Source organism: Hyperoodon ampullatus (genome assembly GCF_949752795.1).
Source record: "Hyperoodon ampullatus genome assembly, chromosome: 2".
NCBI lineage: Eukaryota > Metazoa > Chordata > Mammalia > Artiodactyla > Ziphiidae > Hyperoodon > Hyperoodon ampullatus.
Genome location: NC_136915.1, coordinates 157974042 through 157999456, shown reverse-complemented (window position 1 = coordinate 157999456; position 25415 = coordinate 157974042). Strand labels below are relative to the sequence as shown.

The 25415-nt window shown below is 39.2% G+C and overlaps 1 protein-coding gene across 6 annotated transcripts in view; it reads left to right on the top strand.

Moving 5' to 3' along the window:
* RGL1 (ral guanine nucleotide dissociation stimulator like 1) overlaps positions 1-25415 on the top strand; it is a gene marked incomplete at both ends in the record, with an annotated part of 177216 nt that overhangs the window by 63414 nt on the left and 88387 nt on the right. For all 6 annotated transcript variants that reach the window (XM_079698317.1, XM_079698315.1, XM_079698312.1 and 3 more), the window contains one exon: positions 18808-19016. In XM_079698317.1, coding sequence (XP_079554443.1) covers positions 18808-19016 — 209 coding nt within the window. The remainder of the gene's footprint in view (positions 1-18807; positions 19017-25415) is intronic.

The window sequence follows — 25415 nt, the reverse complement described above, 5'->3', positions numbered from 1 at the left end:
CTGCAACAAGACAAGTCACTGCAATGACAAGCCCATGCAGCGCAATGAAGGGTAGCCCCCGCTCGCCGCAACTAGAGAAAACCTGCGCGCAGCAACAAAGACCCAACACAGCCAAAAATAAATAAATTAAAAATAAATAAATTAAAAAAATAATTTGGGAAACCCGTACAACCTCCTTGATTTCTTAAAACTTTTATTTCATATTTGGAATATTTGTCCTACCTTTCTTTTTTTTTTTTTTTTTTTTTTTTTTTGCGGTACGCAGGCCTCTCACTGTTGTGGCCTCTCGTGTTGTGGAGCACAGACTCCAGACGCGCAGGCTCAGCGGCCATGGCTCACGGGCCCAGCCGCTCCGCAGCATGTGGGATCTTCCCGGACTGGGGCACAAACCCGTGTCCCCTGCATCGGCAGGCGGACTCTCAACCACTGCGCCACCAGGGAAGCCCTGTCCTACCTTTCTTGAATCCTCTTCCCTGTAACAGAAGGTTATGCTAATTTTATTTTTTATTTTATTTTTAAAATTTTTTATTGGAGTACAGTTGATTTACAGTGTTGTGTTACTTTTTGCTGTACAGCAAAGTGAAGCAGTTATACATACACATATATCCACTCTTTTTTAGATTCTTTTCCCATATAGGTCATTACAGAGTAGAGGAGAGTTCCTTGTGCTATACAGTAGGTCCTTGTTAGTTATCTATTTTATGTATAGTAGTGTGAATATGTTAATTCCAATCTCCCAATTTATCCCTAAAAAAAACAGTGTTTTCCTAACGTTTGGGATTCTGTCTGACACCTGTAGGAGAACATAATCACTTTCTCCCAAGGTTCCTGTAAATCCTGCAGCAGTAACTCTTTGTTAGTGATCACAATTACGTCTTCAAATTATTGTTTTCATTCCCTCCTATCAGCAGAGCAGATAAAAACCTAGAAGTAAGCATCAACAGCTGTTTCCCTGGTGACCGCAGTGAGGAGGAGTCAGAGATGAGTCTAAGATTTTCGGTGTAGTTGAGCTGAGAGGATAGTGATGCCATTGGCAGAAATGGGATTTCGGGAAGAAGAGCTTCTTTGTGGTGCTGATGGGAAGGGGGTGCCATGACCATTTTAATTTTAGACATAGCGTGCTGGAGAAGCTTTCCAGTTAGAAGAGGTTTGGGATTAGAAGAATACATTTGGGTATCACTCACTCAGCGGCGAATGAAGCAGTAAGAATGGACGGAAAATAGAACACGGGTGAGGGCCTTGGGTGATGTCATATTCAGGAGGCAAGAAGGCCGAGAGCTGCTGGTCTAGGAGTCAGGAGAAGTGTAGCTGGAGCGGTAAGGGGGAGAAGCAGGCTAGTTCATTAGCGCAGGGGACGGCGGCGCCCAAGTTAGAGGCTTACGTACTCTGGAAAACAAGCAGAGTAACACTCTCTCAGTTTTGGTTATTTCAACTTTCCAGAGCATACTTAAAAACTGAAAGTTATTGAAAAAATTCTCTGAGTAGCCCAAATAGCTCTCACCCTTTAGGAAAGGGCATCATTCTTAATATATATGATGTTAATTCCTAATACATAACAAAGTTGGTTATTTATGTATAGTCATAATGGATATGGCAAATTTGAAGAGAGTGGGGCTTTTAGAGGTAGACATGTCATAATAACAGACATGGACCATCCAGGGGAAGGCTGCGTTCATATGTCACTGTCTCAGTGAGGCCTACTGTTAGCCACTCACTTAAATTGCAGCCCTTCTCCACCCTGGAACTCACCGACCTCCATTTCAGCTTCACCCTCCTGGCCACTTAACTACTGTGTAAGGTACTGTTTTTGTTTTGTAATTGACAGACAGATTGATTGCCTCTCTCCTGCATTAGAAGGTAAGTTCCAAGAGGACGTGAGTTTTGGTCCTTTCTTCCCCACTGCTGTCTTCCCAGAGTCTAGAACAGTACCTCGCAGACAGAAGACGCAATGAATATTTATTTGTTGAATAAATGAATGTGAGAAAGTGATGATGATTAGATAGCAGGCATTGAACTGTATGGGATCCTTTAACTTTGGACTAAGCACTGCTCTCTGTCAGTGTCTCTGGGAGACACATGTACAATCCCTTGTAGCATTGATGGCTCATGGAGCTCTGAATGAAAGTTTAAATCATGCTCAGGATATTCTACTTCTGAAGGCAGAAGAACAGAGACATTTCCATCGAATTAATAAAACTTTTAGAATGTTGCTGTTTAAAAGGTTCCTCACTGAGAAAACAGCTCTTTCTAGGTTGAACATTAAATTTCCCCGTGAAGGATCACTGTTACATGATTTAAATTGTACTGGTTTGTTAAAAATTTGATTTTTTCCTTGGCCTCGTTCGCACCCTGAACAACTTCCTTCCAGGGCTACTGGAAGGAAATGTTAAAGGTACTGCCTCCTTCCTTCCCAGTCTCAGAGACCTTTGACCAGAAGGTGTGGAATTAGTTAGATGCTGGGGCTACAGAGAAGTATGTGGTGGCTAAACTTACAAATGAATAAATTAGAAACTCTCACTGGTTTTGCCTCCACACCGACTACTGCTTTCTTATATGACATCTTGTGCCTCTCATGCCTTTTTGACAAAATGAATCAATACAGTTGGCTCCCTGTATCCACGGGTTCTCCACTTGCAGATGCAACTGTGGCTAGAAAATACTCGGGGAAAAAAAACTTCAGAAAGTTCCAAAAAGCAAAACTTGAATTTGCCACTTCGGCAGCTATCTACATAGCATTTACATTGTTATTACAACTATTTAAATAGTATTTACATTGTATTAACTATTATATGTAATCTAGAGATGATTTAAAGTGTATGAGGATGTGTGTGGGTTGTGTGACAGTACTGCACCATCTTATGTAAGGGACTTGAGCATCTGTGGACTTTGTCATTCTCAAGGGTCCTGGAACCAATCACCCGCGGATACCTATCAAGGGACGACTTTATGTGCTTCCAACTAAGTGCTAGGTGTCCGTTGGATTACATAAGTATATTTGAAAAATGCTACATGTCTCCCCAGTTAGAGCTACAAAGCATAGCTCTTCAGTTCAGTTCCAGCCTGGCCACCTGCTACCGCTTCCAGGACAGTTACCTTCTAGTCCCTACAGAAACATGTTTTTTCTTATTCCCCTCTTTCATGGTTTACTTTGGACACAACAGCTGTGTACACAATTTCCCTGGCTCAATATAATTTAAGTTTTTTAACCTTACAAGTTAGAGAAGTGACTGAGGAGAGCTTTCCATGTGATGGGAAAGTCCCCCCACTTTAATTAGAGCGCCCAGGCAGTATGGAGTTATGTAATAGGTATTCATGCAGCTCCGTTCGTTACATAACGTAATGGTCACTCACAACCAGATACTTAAATCCATCTCACATTCAGAACCATTGTGCCCACTTGCAGAGACAGTGCTTTCTTTGTTTGCACCAAATAAGCAGCTAGTGATTATTAGCTTAGCTATTAAGTTAAATCACATTCCTGGAAAGGGAAATGTTACAGCTTTTTTTTTTTTTTTCTTTTAAATGGGAGAGGAGAATGCATTTTTGAAAATCCAAACATACAATTACTACTGGCAACATGACCATTACACCTGTTTGACAAGAGAAGTTTATGTTTTGTTCGATTAAGACAGTTATAATTTCCCAGAGCCCCGTGACCTCTGTCGTGTTAATATGAAATCTAAATATTTATGTTCAAGTAGTTTTGGCGACTTGGAACAGCTATGTCGTAATTTGTCTACGGTGGCGTCTTTTCCCTCCCAGTACCCCATAGAGGGAATTTTGACTTGCTGTTGAGTATAGGACCTGAGAGTTGGTGATTCATTCACAGAACCTGACGTGGAGTCAGTCGGCTCTCACTATTTGTCGTGTGTGGCATGAGGGGCATGGGGGAACTTCCATGAGCAACTGGGGGTTCAACCTGCTGGAGCCACGTGGCACTGCTCCTTGAACGTGGCTTTAGAGTCTGAAGGGTCCGGGCTGTACTCTGGCCTCTGTCAATTTCTAGGAATGTGACTGGGTCAGTTACTTAGCCCCTTGAGCCTTCAGTGTCCTCATCTATAAATTGGGATTATTGTGAGACTCAAATGAGATTGTGTATATGCAAGAGCTTTGAATATTAGGGCCACACAAACGCAAGATAATGTTATTCCCAATCTGAGCTTTTCTAGTCAGAAATGGACTTGTATAGTAACATTGATTAACTTAGGCATTCATTTACTCTGATCTGCTCCTGTCAGGAACAAGTCAAAGTAAGTGTATGCTTCTGCTCTGAATAAAACTAATATCAGTTGATGACTATGGAGAAAGAATAAAATGGTCCCTTGCTACAGGTAAGGGAGAAAGGGAGCTGGAGAGGAGAGTGGTGCCACCAAAATTTTAGAAGAGGGAACTCATGCCCAAGTAAAAGCAGATGATTTCACTTCAATCCTGGTTTATTTCATTTGATGATCATTGGAATTCCTCTGACATTATTACTGTGCTTCTTAATCATTAATGTTTATTATAATAATCTAGGACTAACTGCTGATTTCCCAGTTACAGGGACCTGCATTTTGTAGGTTGGAGGTTGGCTCCATGAATCTGCTTTTGACAAGTACCTCAGGTGATTCTGATGGAAGTGGATCACGGTCCACATTTTGAGAAACCTTTGCATTCTTTAGTAGTCTTTTAATTGAATCATTTCTTATTTCCTTCAGTTTATTCTTCTTGTAGATCCATGTTATATTTGATCATGGTATACCTCCCTGCTTAAAATCTTTTAATGGCTTCCCATTGATATTAGGTTCAAGATCAAAATTCTTCTCCTGGCTAAGCTTGTCTCTTGACACCCTACCTACCCTGGCTCCCTCTCCTTTGGCCACGTCAGCTTCTCTTTATCCTCCAGGACGCCAGGTTTCTTTCCTCCTTCAGGGTATTTGCATGCAGTTCCTTCACGTGAAATGTTCTCTCTCTCAACCTTTGCCTGGTGAACACCTGCTGATTATTCTGATCTCTGTTTCCTCGGTGAAACTTTCCCTGATCACCAGGACACAGTCTGATCCCTTTACCTTATGTTCTTTTAGCACCTTTTTATGGAGAGCTGTGATCTCTCTTGGCATTAGATAGTTAATTGTTAAATTATCTGTTTAGTATTTGTCTTCTCTGCTTGAATGTTGGCTTCATGCAGATAAAGACCATGTCTGTGTTCACTTCTGTATCTGCAGTGTCTTATAATATAGAAACTTAAGCATAGTAAAAGCTCACTAAATATTTCGGAATAAATGAATGAATGAAAGTAGGATTTGTGGTAAAGCTGCAGTCCTCTAGACCTCCACTGAAGAGGGTTTAATGCCTGGGATAGCAAGTTAGCCTTGTTATAAGGTAGAAAGCACCCTTACGTAGCATTCTAGAATGCGACGTTAGAGCACTTGTTTGTTTCAGTAATACAAACTTACTATAAATTCAGGGACCTCAAACAGCGTTCTTAGTGTTCAAGGCTTAGAACCTGGCACAGAAGAAAGGGGACGTTAAAAGGCTTCAAATAAACTCCTTACTTACTTTATACCATGTCTTTCATGCAGAAAGTATTGGAAGCTTCTTGGTAGTCCAACACCTCAGAAGTAAACTTGTAGTGTATTTACACTTACATTATGTAGCTGGTTGATTAGCTTGTGTATTCATTTCCTCATATACTCCCAGCTGGAGCTGCAAGAAGTCAAAACAAGAGCATATTCCCACTGTTTGTTTTCAAAGCAAGCAATTGGTTCAGTGACATTTACATCTGACAGAACAGTGAGGACAGTGTCAGCCTCAGAGAATGAGCGATCCTTGTGATGTGCAGTTTGATTCAGGGACTCGATCTTGATGGGAAAAGAACTCTGGAGGAAAAAAACCCCATGACTTCAGTAATTTTTATAATCATGATAACCAAGTATGGAATTAATGGAGACTCAAAAAAAGCTCCAAATAGTCATTTTGAGAGTTCACTGTAGTTCTCAACTGCTGTGAAGAGATAGAAACAGTTAACTTTGTTTACCTAAGATTTTTTAGTTCCGAGGAGAGCTTGGTATTCTTCAATAGATCTATGGAGTATAATCAGCCTTTCATTCAGATTTTTAAATGATTTGCCCTTTAATTACAACATGAATTTGTTTTTCACTTATTACAACAAACATTTACTGAGCACTTGCTGTGTGTTAGACATTATTCTATACCCCAGGGATATAGTAGTGAACAGGATAGATAAGAACTCTGCTGTTGTAGAATTTACAGACAGCAAACGTGCAAACAAGTCAGGGCTATAAGGCAGTTAACCTAGATGACATGATCTAGCCTGGCCGGGGAAGGTGGGTAGTGGGACACCGGAGGGATGGTCCAGGTGGTGTATCTGAGGAGATACCACTTGATCAATAGCAGTGAATCAGGGGAAGCACCCACCAGGAGAAAATCAGGCTGAGCAGCGTGTTAGGCAGAAGGAACAGACGCAAAAAAATCCTTAGGTGTGAATGAGCTTGCTTTGAAGAACCGAAAGAAGACTGGTATGGCTGGGGCTTAGAGAGGGAGGGAGTTGATTTTGGTGGTGAAGTCAAGGAGGTAGGCAGGAAGGGCCTGTGGGCCATACTAGAGTCTGCATATTATTCCAAGTGTCATGGGAAGCCAGCGAGAGGCTTTAAGCAGGGGAGTGACATGATCTGATTTGTGTCTTTAAAAGATTACTAGGGATGTCGTAAAAACAATTTGAAAGGGTATTTACCTTAGCAGTCCAACTCAGAGGTGATGAGCAAGCATTGTATACTTTTATTGTATATGGACAGACTTTTCTTGTGTGTATGTACATATTTTTTTATTTGACTGAATTTAGAAGACTCAAGAAAAATGTTACTTAGGGAACATTCTATCATTAGATTTGTTAGATGAAAAACTCATTTTTATCTTAAAAACATATTTATTTAATATTCTTGAAGTGCTTATTGATGTGGTTATAGGCTAATTTCTGGAGCTATAAATATTCATATGACTAGACTTTGCCTTTAACAATTTTATGGTCTAGCGGAGAATGCCTGTCAGTAAACAAATGCTTACAACATACTATGGAAAGTGTGTTTGGCTATTATGAATGAAGCTGCTATAAATGTTTCTGTCCCTGTCTGTCGGTGGGCATACCACTCGTGTCTTTTAGGAATGGAATTGCTGAGTCATAGGATAGGCATGTTTAGCTTTGGCAGGTACTTGGGCTTTATTCTGAAACTAGGATTTGTGCTTTAGAAAGATGATTTTAGCAAGACTAGAGGCAAGTGAAATAATTTAAGTGCTTGTTATACATACCCAGTTAAGAAATGAGGTCTAAATTAGGGTAAGACAGGATGGGGGAGAAGAATAGAATGGAGAGATATTTAGGGAATGGGACAGGTTGGATTTTGGAGGTGAGGGGGAGATAAGTCGGGAATAAAGATGATTTGTAGGTTTATGACTTGGATCATTAACGAAGTCAGAAGCTAGAGAAGGGGTGAGATTTTAGAGGAATAAAATGAGAGTTTCTTTTTGTACCCGTTGAGTTAGAATTCCTTATGGATTATCCAGGTGGATGTGTAGTAATTGGAAATTCATGTCTAGAATTTAGAAGGAAAGTAAGAACTGGAGTTAAAGATTTGGGAGTTAGTATAATATTTATGTTAGGTGAAACGGGGGGCGGGGGCAGTGCATAGTATGTATGGAATGGCCAGAAAGAGAGTATAGACTAAGAAGGAAAGAGGCTTGAGGTTGGGAATGTTTCCACACTGATGGTGAGTGAAGGACCAAGAACTAGTGACCAACCTGTAGTATCACAGGAGACCCTTGAAGGAGATGAAATAGAATTCTGGTTAAGTGTGACTGTGGGTCCATACCACTTGGACTTGAATCCTGGCTTTGGCCACTTTTTAGCTGTGTGCCCTGGGACAAGTCACTTAGCCTCTTTGGGCCTCATTTTTCTGTAAAATATCTGTAAAATGGGGATAAGACATGTATCTGCTCTCTAAGGTTATTATGGGACACATAGAAAGCGCTTAGAATTATTGATTGTTGTTGCTGAGAAGGTGATGTTTGTAAGCACAGGAGGCAGACAGTTCCAGGCAGGAATCCACGGTGCCAGTTCTGCAGGAATGCCCCAGGAGGTAATGCTGAAGCATTTCCGTGGGATCAACAACCAGGTGGAGGAGTAATGAGGGCAGAAGTAAACTCTGTAGGCCCATGTAATACCTTCCCTTCTTGTGGGAAAACCCATTGAATTTCATAAGATAAACACATAAGAAAGATCACTTGGTTTGCTTGAAGGCATCTCAGGCCATTGCATAAGTGTTAATAATACCTTACTTTACTATGTAGTTCTTTTATCTCAAGCAGTTCAAAGCTTATCCCACATTTTTTGGGAATCATCCATGCAACATCAAGGTGAGTAACGGAACTGTTCCCACTTTACAAATGAAACTAAGACTAAGAGAGGCCACACGACTTTGTCTAAGCTTTATATTGGTTAATCAACTTCTCCTTTATCCCATCAACAAACCTTTTACTCACCTTTGGTTTTTGCATTGTCAAGCACAGTATTTCTCAAAGGGTAATCAGTAGATCTTCTGCATTTAAAATTATCTGGGACGCTGGCTAAAATGCAGATCCCTTGGCTTTATTTTAGGTCTACTGATCAGAATCTCTGGAATATGGACTCAGGAGTCTAATTTTACCCAGCATCTCAAGTGATCCTCTTGAAAACTGCTTAGTGTGTTCAAGGAAACAGACAAATTCCAAAATGTACATTGTTTTTAGTGACATCTTTTACCAAAAAAAATCTTAAAATATCTTATATTCAGAAACTCAAACTACTATAACTAAAACTTTAGAAGCTTTTCTGAACATACGGTCTTTATGAAGTTGAGTAGTGCCTTTGGTTAAAAATAAAACTGATTCGATCTATACAAATGAATGACGCAGTCCATTGGTCTGTTACCAGAGCACGGCTGGGGATGTCACAGAGAAGCTATGGCTGAGGACTGTATATATTTACTTTAATTTGGCCAGTGGTTCCATCTCCAATTACTATTTACAGTTATATAGCATTGATTAGAAAGAGTCGCTCTCTTCATAGTCATAGCTTCTATCTATTTGCGTGTCATGGTAAAATCAGCCATATCTCTCTATGGTATTCCTTGCGGAGTAGCTTTAAACTCTCAGGACTGGGTAATTTGAAGACTCTGACTCTAGGGAATGGGCTTCATAAGACCAAGCCCAGATCCAGTCATGACGGGTCATCCATCTGCTTTCTTCTCCTTTAGTTGTAGGGGAAGGGGACTTACCTGTGCAAGTCAACATCTTGTTGGGTTCTCTGTTGTTACCTTGGCTTTCAGTAGTCACATAGTAGGAACTCAACAAATAGATGTTGAATGAATGGATCCTCTCAAGTGTATTTAGGAAATAACAAAAGCAATTAAATTAGAAAGAGTTATTCTAGCTCACTGCTGAGACAAACAGAGGGCACTAACAAGTATTTGAAGATTGATTGACCTGGAACTAGAAAAAGAATCTAGTTCCATGCCTTCCTTATGAAGGCATGGAAGTTGAAGCTCAGGGTTGCAAGGGACCTTTGTCCCCATCAGTGCTGAAATTCTCTCTGTAAGGCCGCTGCTTATTTACCTGCCATTTATTTAATTTATTAAATATTCACTGATGTTAAGCTCTACACATCTTTCCTTCCATCCCATTAAATGAAAAAATTCACATTCATATAACCTCTACTGTTAAGTTTTTAGAGTATAGTCGTTAATTTCTTTTGTAGATTCCCTTCGACCCTCATTTGGATTCTTTGCATAATGGGAGCTCTTTTAATACTCTTTTTACTAACTGACATCAAGAGTGGGTCATGAGCCATGGGAATGATGAGCATGTTATTAGGAAGATAAATATTTTCTTTACAACTGACATGCCTACTTTTTTACATATATTTTGGACACATTAAAGTCTAGTGGACAAAATGGTTCTCTTTCCAAAAGTTTCTGTTTGCTTGGGGAAATTGGATCTGTGTTTTTGCCAGGTATCAATTCTCTCTATCCTCTGCCCTCTCCTCTATCTATTTTTATTAAGTGTCAGCGCCGCTTTGTCTGGCTATATCACATAACCAATCATATTGTCATTTTGCTTTCATTTTCCGTTCTTTCTAAAAATATAAGGCAATTGTCTCATGACTAGAGAGATTTATAAACCTAGCAGGTAGGAAAACTAATTAATAATCTGGAAATTAGATTATTAGTGAGTCCCCCTGCAACCCCCAGGGATCCTACACTGTGTTATCCAGTAACTTCTCAAGCAACTTACTGACCTTGTTCTCCTGGCATCTTTTGGAGCCCTTGAGTGAAGTCATTCATCTTTCTTGGACTTAATTTACCCATTTAAGAAACCACAATAATGAAGGGGAAGTTTTGTTTTCCTCCAAAGAGGGTGTTTAACACAAAAACAGTATTTTAAAAAAATCTTTAGGTGTTAAAGATCTCAGTCAATGTCAGGAAGTAAGAGGGATAATGCCAGAGAACACTTGATGTCATAAGACCTAATTTTGGTGAAAGTAATTGGGGTAGGGGAAAGAAAGTGAAAAGAGAAGGATTGTAGTATGACATACAATATTTTCTTTTATCTGTAGAATCCTGAATAGTTCTCGTAACCGTTCAACATGCTTTCAGATCTATTATCTAATTTTATCTCTTTCTTACAACAGTCCTATGAAATATGGAGATTCTAGTCTTAGGTGTACAAATAAGGAGACTGAATACCCAATACTGTGTCACTTTGCATTTTAATGCAACACGCTGTAATAGAAAGACAGGGTTAGTTTTATATCCTGACTCTGTCAGTTATGCTAATTGGCTGGCTAACTGGGTGAGACAGCTCACTTCTCCAAACCTCAGTGTCCTCAAGTCAAGTAAGAATAATTTCTATACCCAAGGATTGATGTAAGGATTGAGCATCTAACCCATAAAGGCTCAGTAAATATCTGTTAACCCTCTCTTCCTTTTTATTCCGGGCATAAGGATGATTTTCTTAGAATTAATTTGCAGCTTATGAATAGGGAAACCTATTTTTTTAAAAGCCAGTTTACTTTGGTGTATCTTTCAGAGAGAGGTACTCAAGATAAACTAAATCGGTCTTCATACTTTGCCCTAGATTGGATCACCTGATAGGATGCTTGAAAGATACCTTGTCACTCTGTAGGTAGCCAGTTCTACAAGCCCGTCCATGGTCTTGGAACACTCACTACCTGTGCCAAATGCAGTGCTGAGGGTAGAGTGCTTGCCAGGGACTCTGTGTCCCAGAGCTTTGTGGGAACTGTGAAGTGCAACTGTACACTTGAATTTATAAGTCCACATAGGCTTGAAAGATTCATTTTTGGAGCGGAAAAGGAGTAAGCTGGATAGTCATTCCTCGAATTCTGAAACCCAGGGGAATAACGATTTTGCTGGCATTTTGATAATGGGGCTTGATTTTTATGCTTGTATCGTAATAGGTGATAATAATAGTGGGAACTGAATGTTTACTTTGCTTAAAACTGAATTTATCCCATAGGAAAGTGGGGAGGATAAGAGATTCCTTAATGTGGTGTTCAGAAGAAGAATCAAGCTAATGATTCAGTTGGGAAACATCAGGCAACTGCCACCCTCTGCTCCCGCAAAGACTGGTGAAGGAACACTTTACATCTCAACAGGAGGTGAAGCCCCGTGGAGCTGTCGGTGGGATTTATGGAGGGCTGGGAAAGTTGCTGGGCTGTGAGGAAGCCTTTCCATTCAAAGCAGGCTTCATTCACAGAGAATATTAGGTCCCACAGAAGCTCACTACTCCCTGCTGACCTTTTCAGACAGAGGTTGGCTGGGTTGCACAAAAACAGAATGAGTTCCAGAAAGCCAGGGCGCCTGTTAACCTATGACCTCAGCATAGGAAGACCTTGGGCATTTGAGGCCTGAATGTGTGAGACAGGAGGGAACTGTGAATTTTGCAAGTTCGCTCTGGACACTAAAAACCCTGACAATTTGTGATGTAATTTGGCACGTGCAGCGGTGACTATTTTAGTTCAAACCTCCCTCCCCCCATAACTGTAAATCCTTGAACTTCTCAAAATAGCATGTGATTTCTTCATTTTGCAAAGCCAATGACCAAGACATTGAAACTTTAAGCTACTGCCCTAGGTACCATAGTAAATTGGCCTCAGAGATGGAAAGGGAAGCCGTTTAATCATCTTAATCATTAGCGTTCTGAGTTTCAAGCAGCAGAGTAGCATATAAAGGTGAAATTATTTTATTTGAAAAACATAGTCAGCAAACTCCCTTAAATCCACTTAATTTTTGAATCTGCCTCCTTAGAGATTCCTTAAATCCTTAAAGGAGGAGGACCAGAATGCCAGCAGTAGGGGTTCGTGTGAGAGAAGATCCAGTCTGTTATGGGTTAACACCGGGCGGAACAGATTCACAGCCAGGAGGCCGACCATTTTTTAGGAGATGGAAAACACAACTTCCTGTTTCCCCTTGGAGAGTTCCTGGACTCTTTGGGATGATCTAGGAAACTCTGCTGAGACAGGATGGCGGAAGGGACTGGGATTTCTATCTGATAAAACACTGGCCCTTGTTTGTTATTACAGCTCTCTTAGCATTTTCCTGAGGATGAAGCGTACTCGTCATAGAAATCTGACCGCATTCTAACGTGTGTGGCTTCAAACAAAGTCAGCTCTTGGGGACCTTGTAATTGTTTTAAGAGCACGTTAATTTGTCAGGCATGTGCTCCTCTATCTCTTCTCCTTTTTTTCTTAGTTCAGAGGCATAATTTTCTGTCTTCTGTGAGGTCAAAGGTCATGGTGACAACACACCTGCCTTAACTGGAGTGGACACAGAAAGAGAAAAATGTTCTACCAATATGAAATCTCTCCTGAATTTGCCATTAGCCTAATCTGAGGGGGACTTCTAGGCAGTGGTGTGCTGATAAATCACCTCTCCAGACCCAAAGCCCCGATTTGTAGCCAGTTTGCCAATTTCCATGGTGTAGATATTTCCACCATGGCCAGATTCACAATACCAACATGAGGTCATGGAACATAGGATTGAGGAATGTCTACAATCAGCTCTTGCAAGCGGGACAGGCTGGCTCCAGCATGCTGCAGGCTAGACCTCGATATGTTTGTGTAATTAGGTGGAAGGTGCATATGTTGGCATCTATATGAATCTGGCAGTGAAGATTACTCCTGGATTCTCTGTCCAGAAGTGCTACCACAGATCAGGTGAGTGTAAATTTGCCATATGTGCAGGTGCTTCTTCTGGTGCTTGACATCTTTGCTCTTGGAACCCTCTTAATTTGGGTATTCTTCCAGATGCCATCCTCTGCCCTCTAGTCTTTTTTTCTGTTCACTCTGCCTGGAGGCTGAAGCTGTTTTAATTGATGTGACTCCTGTATATTTCCATCTTAGACCTATCCCCCAGCTTTTGGATTCTGACTGCCTGTTGGACTGTACCATTGGAAAATCCTAAAGATACTTCAAATTTTACATTTCTTTTTCCCCCCCCTTGTTTTGGCCATGCTGTGCGACCTGTGGGATCTTAGTTCCCCGACCTGGGTTTGAACCAGTGCCCCCTGCAGTGGAAGTGCAGAGTCCTAACCACTGGACTGCCAGGGAATTCCCAAGTTTTACATTACTAAAGTGGAATTCAGTGCCTCTGCCTCACAAGAATCTGGCTTCTCTTTCTCAATTTTCTTTCATGTGGGTGGTATCCTTATCTTTCCCGTCACTTTCAGATGCTGCCTCTATGTAGAGTCGCTCCTGGTTCTTCCATGGTATCTGCCTATCTGTCCACCATTTTACTCATATTGCATTATAATGGTTTCTTTGTGTCTGTTTCCTCCTTCAGACTGAACATCCTGGGTGTCTGAACTACATGCTCTTTACCTTTGTATCTCTACTGTCTTGCACAGTGCCTGGCACATAGTACCGTTTTGTTAATGTGTGCCCGAATAAGTGGATGAATAAATGAGAGATCCGTTCTGTACCCTTTGTATGCACTTAGCAGCGAATTGCCAGACTTAGGAAATAAAAATACAGATGCCAGGTTAATTTGGAAATTCAGATAAACAACAAATCATTTTTCAGTATGAGTAGGTCCTAAATATTGCATGAGACATACTTACGCTCCCAAATTACTCATTTATTATTTTTCTGAAATTAAAATTTAGCTGGGCATCCTAGCAACCCTAACCTAGCAAAAGAAGTTAGTTGACACCCAGAGTAGAAGTTCACACGATGCAGAAGCTCACACTGAGCTTGACATCACATGCCTTAAGTTTCGTATAGACTATGCCTTACGTCTCTGAATGTCCCACGTGTAAATAGATCTCTATACTCAGATGCACTGGCCTCTCCATAACGTTCTGCTTTGTGCCGTTACGTACACATATTTTTTCTTTGCGTGGCAAGGTGGACAAATGATCAGAGTTTGTGAGTCATCTCACAGTATTTCCTATACTGTGGTGGTTTCTTATTGTTTCTGGGTGGTGGTTACAGAGCATTTGAATAGATGTTACAAAATAGACCCTTGGTGTTCTGGGATGAGCGTACAGAGAGCAATGTGCTATTCTTAAAGTTCTGTAAAACCTTGGCTCTGGGTTTTAGATTTTCTTAGGGAGTTATGTATGACTGGAAGAGTGCTCACTATTTACGTTTCTGCTCAAGCCAGGCTGCCTGAGAACTGATGTACTGAAGATTAAGCATGGCTTGGAGAAGAACTTCATACTGTCTCCAGTCTAATGAGGTTGTTTACTTAACACGTTCCCTGTTAACGTATCAGATGACTAAAGGATTATATTGATTGAAGACAATTTTTTAAAAATTAGAAACACCCAAGTTGTGAACAGTTTACGTTTTCAAAGGCGAAAGAGTATATTTCTCAATGACTGGAAACACGATTGAAACATGGCACATCTCATCTCTCACATTCTCTTTCTCCTGTTCCCCTTATGTCAAAATTGGTAATTATGGAAATTCCATGGCTAGGACAGTTGGGCAGGGTTTTAGATATTTACCCCATAGGAGTCAGACATGTTCTCTTAGGAAAAGCTGAATTCTAATGGCAGAAGGATTGGCCAAAAAAACAATTATGAAACATTCTTGTGGCCTCAGTATCATGATCTTGTCAGTAAAGCGATGGTCTCTGATTAAATCCAGATTGAGCTGTTTCCTGTTAGCGTGCTAACCCAGAGGGCATGCTCAGCCCTCCGTGTCTTGCTCTTCTAAGTCTGGGTTTTTAAACACTTGTCTGCCAAGGCTCTCCCCGCTGCCTCTCCCAACTATTCTTTTAAACTAGAATTTAAAGGTATTGAGATATTATAAACAAAACAGACCCTAAAGTCTCTTAAGGGTCACGTAGCTATTGAATATTTTGCTGCAAAAATGAAACTACAATTTTAGCTTCTCCATTCTAACCATAGGCGTAGTGTATTTTTGTGTGTTTCACTTTTGTATCATTTTATTTCCATTCCAGTAACAAGCAGATAATTACAAAATTTTTATTTCATAAAAATGTACTTTATTTCAATGTTGGTAAATTAAAACTCATCTTCGAAAATCTGGCCTTCCCCCTGCTATAGCAAAGAGATATTAGGGTACTTAGCAAATGTGCAGAAAATGAGAGTAAGCAAGTGCTCTGACATCTTAAGTTGCATTGTTAACTTTTGTGAGAATGGCTTTAGGCATCAGAGCAATTCCTGTACTTCATTTTATGATATTGCCATTGATGCTCACCTGTTGCCATGAGAGAATGATTTGTAAAATCTAAATATTCAGAATATTCTATTAGCCATTCTGTTAGCTCAATCATGGTTCTTCCTAATGTACAGATAAAAACACTGAGGAACAGAAACCATTGAAGGGACTTATGGGGATCAAGCATGCGTACTGAGATTTTTTTCAGAGTAAAAGGAGTGAAGGGAGGCGACTGGGGTAATGAGTAACATGATTCCATTCCCAAGGGAGAAACGTGGCTTCCTGCCAAATCTGCTTTCTGGCAGGAAAAGGGACCCACTTCATCAGGGTCTTTGACAAGCATTTTTCTCTGTGTTTGAATTTTTGGCGACATCACTGCTTAGGGAAAAATCAGTTCTTTTAAATAGTTATTACTTGTAATAAGAAAAGATTTAAAGTGGAATTTGCATTGTGAGTAAGGTAAGAATCATCAAAGTATAAAATTGTTTTGTGAGGGAACCCTGACATTGTCACAAGGTAAGGAAACTTGATTTAGGATTAGAGCTTGACTATCTGTAGAAACTGAGAAGCCATTCCTTTTGTTGTTGTTAACATTTGAAATTGAGGTATATTTTTTAACTACTACTTTTTAATATTATCAGACTGATCATTATTTTGGCCAGATCTTTAGAGGTGACAAAGTAAAAAACACAAAATATCCCTAAATTTTGGTAGTAAGAAAGAGATCAAAGGAACATGGATTTTTTTTTACATTAATTTTTATTGGAGTGTAGTTGCTTTACAAGGTTGTGTTAGTTTCTTGCTGTACAGCAAAGCGAATCAGTCATATGTATACATATATACACTTGTTTTTCGATTTCCTTCGCATTTCGGTCACCACAGAGCACTGAGTGGAGTTCCCTGTGCGATATAGTAGGTTCTCAGTGGTTACCTGTTTTGACCGTGGTAGTGTATGTCTGTCAGCCCCAATCTCCCAGTCATCCCATCCCCCTCTTTCCCCCGTGGTAACCGTAAGTTTGGAACAAAGATGTTTGAAGATAAAAATTAACATTTTATTTTATAATGTCTCGATGTTTCTTTTTTTAAGTAAAAAGTGGCATATGTGAATTAAGTTTGAAATGCATCACAGTGACTTACTAAGCTAACATTTTCCAAAGTATGTTCATTCTGATGTTCTGCAAGATGCTCTGAGACTAAAGGGAAATCCATTAGAAAATGTCATATACCATATCCTTCTTTTGGAGTTTCATACCATGTTAACATATTAAAAACTTTAAGAAATTCTACAACACAGAAGTATATTGGACTTTGTTTAACTCTATAGTTTCCAAACTTGACTGCAGGACCTTTTGTTTTGGAACTAGTGTTTTATAGCACACACTTAGGACAACACTGTACCAAGTAATTAAAAACATAATTAGACTTTGAAACCATATATATTCTTCATTTGTTGTTTCTAGTTGAAGTTAACTGAAGCTCCTGGAAGACAGATGGATACTATTAGGCCTATTCTAAAACTACATACAGTGTGATAAAGAATGATTGTAAGGCCATGATCTGAGTCAACAGGCCTAAGAGGCCTAAAGAAACATTTGGTATTTTGACTGAACCAGAACCCTTTCCTTGGTAAAGTAAAAGTATCTTTCAAAAATTAGATAAAGAAATCAAGTCATCCACCGCATATGCTGGAGTCTTAATATTAACTCCTGCTAGCAGTTAGCTGTGATGACATTAAGCTATTCTAAGCCCCTTCTAAAAGTGATGGCCTTTGCTTTGGTCCTACAGAAGGCAATCTTGCCTGCTAATTTCCTTCCAGTGGTTTAACTTTTGACAGGCCAGGTGAAGAAATAGCAAACGTGACTTAATAAGCACAATATCATCATTTAGAGGTTCGGTTCTCTCTTTTTTGCCCCTTTTCTTTAATCTTCACATGTCTGATGATTTCAATTTAGGAAAATCTGATATAAAACAATTCACACTTAAAATTCAGAGATCTCGCCTGGTGATTGTTTGCATTGCTTAGAATGATTATTTGCTTAGAAAAAGTTCCTCTCTGTAGGGCATCTTCCCCTATGCCTATGAAGGACAGGTTAAACTTTGAAAATCACGTCGCTGTATAATTTGTTAGGCACAGGTTTATTGTAGAATGTAAGGCACACCTGTATTTTTCTTCAGTTTATTTCACTTCCCTCATGCTCAGTTTTGAAGCTTTACAGATATTATCACTAATCTAGTTCTTTAGTATTATGGTTTATGTCTCCAAGGTGCAGTTATACCTACCAATACTATTCACAGTTTCATTCTCATGTGATAGCTACTTTTCAGAAGGAAACATCTTCTCTTGTACATTGCAAGTCTCCAGAAGGCAGGGGTCACGCACCCACCTACACTTTCCATTACTCGTCAAAGATTAGCCGAGGTCTGCTCCGTACAAACACTTCTCAGCCAACTCTGTTGATGACCAGTGATACTGAATCAGAAAGTGTGTTGCCTCCCATGAACTAAAGAACATCAGATCGCGGTCAGATCTCCCTAGATGTCTGTGGAGAGCATACTCTTCCCATGGCTGATTTTTTCAAGCTATCAGCATGATGTCATCTGGCTCACACAAATCTAAATATTTAACAATCAGCTCTCCAAAGCCAGCACGATCGGTTCCGGCACACCATTGTAGGAGCTGTCTTTGAGAGTGAGTTTGAAAACTTACCGTGGAACAATACAGAGGGAGTGATTGATAAAGATTTGCTAAACTTGGTCCTGGGGGTCATAGAAAGCATTCTCGACAGGATATGCCAGCAACCTAGTTCTTGATAGGGAAGTAAGTAGAAGCACATGTAACCTCTATGAAGTAATACCTCTACTTCTAGAGAGGAAGGGAATGCACATACCACCCCTACATGCCCCCGCCCGCCCATCCGGCTCTACTACACTCACAGGTGAGAGGATTGCCTTACCTGACTTCCTGTAGGGAAATTAAGAGTAAGGGAAAACATGCTTCAACTACTTCAATGTTTTCAGTTTTACCTTAGGGAGTCATTCCTCCTGATCAAAATCATGAATTTATTGTACAGGTTGAAGGCGACCAGCTGCCTCCGGGGCATACAGTCAGTCAGTATGAGACGTGTAAGATCAGGACCATAAAAGCTGGCACGTTGGAGAAGCTCGTGGAGAACCTGCTGACAGCTTTTGGGGACAATGACTTTACCTACATCAGCATCTTCCTGTCAACGTACAGAGGCTTTGCCTCCACTAAAGAAGTGCTGGAGCTGCTGCTGGACAGGTAAGAATCTGAAGGGGTGTGAGAGGTGACAGAAAGATCAGGCTGTTTGCAGAGTGAAGGCATGAGGTTCTGAATCACCTGCACTTGGTATGCTGAGAGAGAGACGCGTGAGGAAGGGTTGCCTGGAAGGAAGGACCTTTGGAACAAAGGGCATGGAGATTATTCAGGAGCTTCTTCACTGTCCATTTCTGGTAAAAATATCTCACAAAAACATCTATAAAAGAGTTAGGAGTACCTATCATAAAGGTAGATTCAATTGTTTATAGATTTCAGTTATCATTTGCCACTCTACAGTTTTCTCCATGTTTTCATAATTTTCTAAATTAGTCAATTAACCAGGAACCTTATTGGGTTGTTGTGAGAATTAAAATTGCTAAATGTACTATTAACAATCACCATGTATTGGCTGCTTTACGGGTATGCACAGACATATCGTCCTTGATCTATGTTGTTAAGTCATATGTTACACAGAATAAATAGAGCAGTGTGCATTATAATTCACACATTGATAATTGATAGCTGTATTTCCCCCCATTATTTTTGTTTGATTTATATAATTAAGCTTGATCTTTTAAAAATTATTATTAAATTGACTTGGTATTGGGAAGAAGAAAACTGTCAGCTAAATGATTGCTTTAGAATCATGAGAGTCCTCATCCACATCCTTGTATTCTGGGGTTTCCTGCATAAGGAAGGAAGGAAGGAACATAGGGTGTTCTGTTTGACTTAGTGAATATTGATTTTTAACTAGATTTTTAAATTTTGAAAATAATAGATGCTCGTGTTAAAAATTCTTATACCATAGAAGGGTATAAAAAGAAACGTTAATGTTTTCTCATATTACTACTTTTTCCTAAATAACATTTATTAGGTTTTTTAAAATACGTGGAAGTAGGAAGAAAAAAAAATAGATACAAACTGTAACCTAATTAGGCAGGTAACACATATTAACATTTTAAAAATAGAAGTAATCCATGTATATAAAGTTCAAACAACTCAGAAAATTATGGAAAAAAAAAGAAATAAAAAGAAAAAATTTCTACTTCCCCAAGTCCTATTTCCAGTCCCATTCTTCCTGGATAATATCTGTAAATTATTCCTTCTGTATTATTCCCAAGTTTTTCTGGGTATATAGAAATGTGTGTTTATATATTTTTATTTATGTATGATTTTATCATATATATTTACGATATAAATAGACTCATAGTACATAGTGTGTTCTGTGCCTTGCTTTTTTTGCTTATCTTTGTCTTGGAGATTTTTTTACTCAGTAAGTTCTTCAACGTATATAAAGGGCTTAGAACAGCAGCTGGCATAGTGAAAGCTCAAGAAATGTAAGTTATTGTTATTTTAAAGTCAGCACATATAGATAGGTTTACTATATTCTTTTTAGTGGCTTTACAGTACTTATTGAATGGAGTATTCTGTGGATGGACAGTTAAGCTCTCTCCAGTTTAATTTGTTTTTAAACTTTTAAACAATGCTGCAAAGAGTGTCTTTGAGTATATATTTTCTAAGTATTTGTTTGAGAACTCTATAGGATAATTTCATAGAAGAGCAGCTGATGGGTCAAAACATATAAGCATTTTAAAATGTGAAAGATGTTGCTAGACTGCCCTCCAGAAAGCTGTACCAACCACTCTCCTGTCCATAGAAAATGAGAGTGTCCCTTTGCTTTCCCTACACTCTTACCAGCTGTATTTTCATGTCTGCAATTGAAACCATCTCTGCTATCATCTGTCCATTGAAAAGTAGCTCATTGTTTTTATATTTATGTTTCTTACATTTATGAGTGAGGTATAGCATGTTTTAAAATACTTATTGGTCATTTGTGTTTTTTGTGTACTCTCTGTTCATATCTTTATTTTTATTTTGGACTATTGTTATCTAATTGTTGATCATCTAATTGTAACTCTTTGTATATTATCAAAATTAGGTTTTTTTGCCTATCATATGTTGGAAATATTTTTTTCTAATTTGTCCCTTGGTTTTAAATGTTGTTTACAAATATTCTTTTTTATGAAGACATTAAAAATTATTTTTATGCAGTCATGTTTATCAGTCTTAAGAAAGGCCTTTAATAATCTAATTCTGTTACGACGCGAATAAGGTTATTGATAACAGTGAGTTTTTCTCAAGATATTTTCCTCATAGATGCATAAAGAGTGAAATCGTTTGGACCAATGGTTATTGATATGTTCATATTCAGGAACATTCACAGAATGTCTATACTTTATTATGCAGTGATCCGGTTAAGATAACTCTGGACTTTGACATAGGTGGGAAGTTCCGTAGTTTTTTTTCACATAGCAGTACTTAAAATATTAAGCCTGGAGTATAAACCTGTGGGATTAGTGAGTCATTTCTTTCATAGTTTGTTTGCTTGTATAATACCTCACACCTATAAATAGAACCTGAAGAATTATATGAATTTTCTTTCCACTGTTTCATATTTATAAAAAGGATGCAGTATGCTAACTGTTGGCAGGCAGAATGAGGAAATAGGTCAACACATCAAAAACTCCTACAAGTTTTCTTTGGAATTGGTAACCTCTTCTGCTTATGGGGTAACTCCATTGATAATAGGCCACAGATGTCCATAGTCAGTAAAAGAGTACACGTGAATTCCAGCTGCTCATCATAAATAGTGGGCATACACACAGGAACTAGAGTGTTTAGTCTGTGGCTCATGTACATCCAGCTTTTATTTGATGATTTTAAAAAATCGGTTTGTTCTCCTATCACGGTGGGTAGGCATTTTTGGATTGTTAAAATATTGCTAGATGACAATTGTTAAATAACAGAATCAACATGAATTCAAATTACATTTAATTCAAACAATCATTTAAGGTATAACTGAATGAAGAGTTAAGGTATATCTTGAACTGTTTAGGTAGGCCAAGGCTTGACCTTGAATTTAATCTCATAGTCAGATCCTTTGATTCTGACACGAGTGGAATCAACACGTACTGAATGTCTGTAAAATACCCAGTGCTCTGCAAGACACCATGTGGACGAAGCAGAAATTTGAGACTTGGTAAGTTCTCACCCTTGTGATGAATTTACTGTGAAGCTGCTGGTATTTAACCTCCAGGGGCCCTCACTTGCAGTCCACTCTATGTAATTTATATTCATAATTTTATATTCTTTTTCTTAGAGAGGACCCCTCAGATTACATATGCTGGCCCCGCAAAACATGGATCCACCCTCACAACTTAATATTTTACTGCAAAAGATAATTACGTGCAGAAAACAAGTAGACAACTACTTAAAATGGTGTAATAGTGAAACTCTGACATGTTCTACAGAAGTTCAGAGAAATAAATCCCACTTATTTTGCTTCCTCTGCAGAAATTTGGATTTGTCCATATATGTACAAACTTCATTATAAATATTTCTTCCTCATTCCATTTCCTACTCTCTCTTATATCCTATGGCCAAATGTTAATCTTTGATTTTAACCAAAATGCAGATTCTGTGAAATACTCGGTTCTGAAATTGGTTGTTGGGGGTTTTAATGTCTGTAATTGGGAGGTAAGCAGTAAAGCTGCATGAACTTGCCTTTTCTGAAAATAAGCTAGATACTCTATTTTATTATTAGTAAATGGTGGTAGACTTGTTTTTGGGTCTCTGGTGTTCTGATGTTATTTTTAAAATGATTTCTCTTGGTTTCTTAATAGTAGATTACTTATCCTTTGTGAAATTAACACCAAGAAGTTATTACGGGATGTGCTAATCCTAACCAGTCATGAGTGAATTGAAGGCAGATGCTGTGGCATTTATTTCCCTCCAGAGAAAAGTATATTTGAAATCAAGCTTTGATTTTTCTTAAGACTTCCAATCGTGTGGCTTTTCTCATATGGAACTGTTTGCTTTCTGTGATTTAAAAATATTTTTAATAGTTCTTTTCATTTTGCTAATATGAGCCTTTGTGATTGAGCAGTGGACAGTGGTTTGAAGTCATATATGGCTAATTCCTTGTGTTTGCTTTATCCCTTACTTGGGGGCGATCAGCAGTTAACAAGAAATCCTGTTTTCTGTGCTTCTCACTGTGGCTCAGAGTTAATTCTAGGGCTCATTGGCTTCCTTTTAACCTAAGAGAAAGTTTGAGTTGTGGTTTAGCTGTGTTGGGGCTTTGAGATTTTATTTTTTCTAACTTTAAACATACATTTCACTTAAAAATATATTCTTCCCACCATACCATTAAAAAAAAAAAAGTGAGGAAATTGGATACCACTGAAAATACCCAACCTCAAATGTAGGGAGAAACCTACTTCAGCTAGTGATCCTCACTGAGAACCATGAAGTGTCTATACAAATATCTAGATTTTTCTTCAGATAGCTGTCACATAAGCTACTTTTGGGTTCTTTCTTGGTCATTCTCTCTTTCTCTGATATCAGGAATGAGCAGAACTGCCGAGGACAAACATAATGGGGTGAACTAAATCTCTAGAGACTTTTGCTAAGCCGCTCATGGCACTCAGGTCACAGTTTGGAAAGGACTGAGTAATAATCTGAATTGCCCCCCCTTCATTTTGAGTGAATTCTCCCAGTGCAGGACTTTTAGAGAATAAAGGTTGAAGCCATCCCATAAACACTATGCTTTTCAGACCAATCGGACTTGAATTTGCTTGCTTTAAGTCGTAGAGAGGAGACTAATTCAGTGGGTCTTTGAACTTATTTCTTATTCCCATGTTGGATTGCCATGCATTTTCACAGACTTTTATCTTATTTAGTTCATTTGTCATTACCTGCATGTTTATAGATAAGGAAATTGAGTCTCAGAAACATTCAGTCAGTAAGAGGCAGAGTTGGAATTAAAACCTATCTCTTTCCAACTTGGAAGCTCTTTTCAAGCACACCAAATCACCTCCCATGTCATTTAAAGTGTCATTTAAGGGACTTCCCTGGTGGTCCAGTGGCTAAGTTTCTGTGCTACCAATGCAGGGGGCCCGGGTTCGATCCCTGGTCAGGGAACTAGATTCCACATGCAGCTAAGAGTTCATATGCGGCAACTAAACATCCTGCATGCCACAATGAAGATCCCATGTGCTGCAGCTAAGACCCAGCACAGCCAAATAAATAAATATTTTTTAAAAAGTCATTTAAAAATGTTACTTTTAAAAAATTAATTAATTAAAGAGAGCATGGGCTCTAGGCACGTGGGCTTCGTAGTTGTGGCACACGGGCTCAGTAGTTGTGGCACACGGGCTCAGTAGTTGTGACTCGCGGACTCTAGAGCTCAGGCTCAGTAGTTGTGGGGCAGGGGCTTAGCTGCTCTGCGGCATGTGGAATCGTCCTGGGCCAGGGCTTGAACCCGTGTCCCCTGCATTGGCAGGCGGATTCTTAACCACTACACCACCAGAGAAGTCTCCATGTTAGTGTTATTTTTAAAGAAAGGGATGATTTGGGTATCCCACTCAGCTATCCTTTTCTCTGTTACCTCAGTTGATTTTCCTTGGAAACTGGATTTCCTGAGGAATACTCCCTTCACATGGTTGTGAGCAGGTCATTTGAACATCAGTGCTCCTATTCATCCATCCATTGAAATGATATTTACCAGGTGTTTAATATCTACCATGTATTGTGCAAGGTGCAGTGCATATAATGGTAAACAGACTGGTCATGACTCTTGCCCTCTTCATGCTTAATGGCTGAGAGTAACATTAAATAAGCATACAAACAAATGTTTGTAATTAAAATCGATACAGTCCTTGGGAGGGAAGAGCTAGGTTCTATGACAGAGACAATAAGAGAGGATTGCGTGGGGGAGGAGAATATTATCAAAACAAAACTGGATGTTGGCCAGTGATATTAGATGGTTAGATAGGTCATGGGCCATCAAGGTCCCTGCTGGGTCCATGGGTCTGGAGTGTTTCTGTTTGTTTGAGGTACTCAGACCAAATCCCCTGACCTGAATGTACTACTTCCCAAAGAGAACTCTTCTTGGAGGGTAGGGAGATAGCAAGTGAAGAAGCTTGGGAGGATTTATGCAGATATATTACCACTGTGGGGATAGTAATCTTAAATCCATATTTTATGACACCTGGAGTAGTAACACCATCATGTGTAAAAGCTGATGCACCACCAATAACCAGCAAGAATGGAGCTGCCCTTGCCAGTGAAGCCAGTTCCTCCACAGCATAGGGAAAGCGATCAAATATAAAACTTGAAAACATTTTGTTTATTTCCATAGACTTTGTCATAAGTGCCGAATATGCTTCCCCTTCCTTTCAGAGTCTGAAGATATTTTATGGGAAAAGCAGTTTTCCTGTCTTTCTTTTAGTCATGAGATTTATGCCTGAGGTATATATAGTGATAGTTAAGAGCATGGGCTTGGGAGTCAGAAAATGAATTTGATTCCGGTTTTGCACTTCTTACTTGCTCTGCGGCATTGGG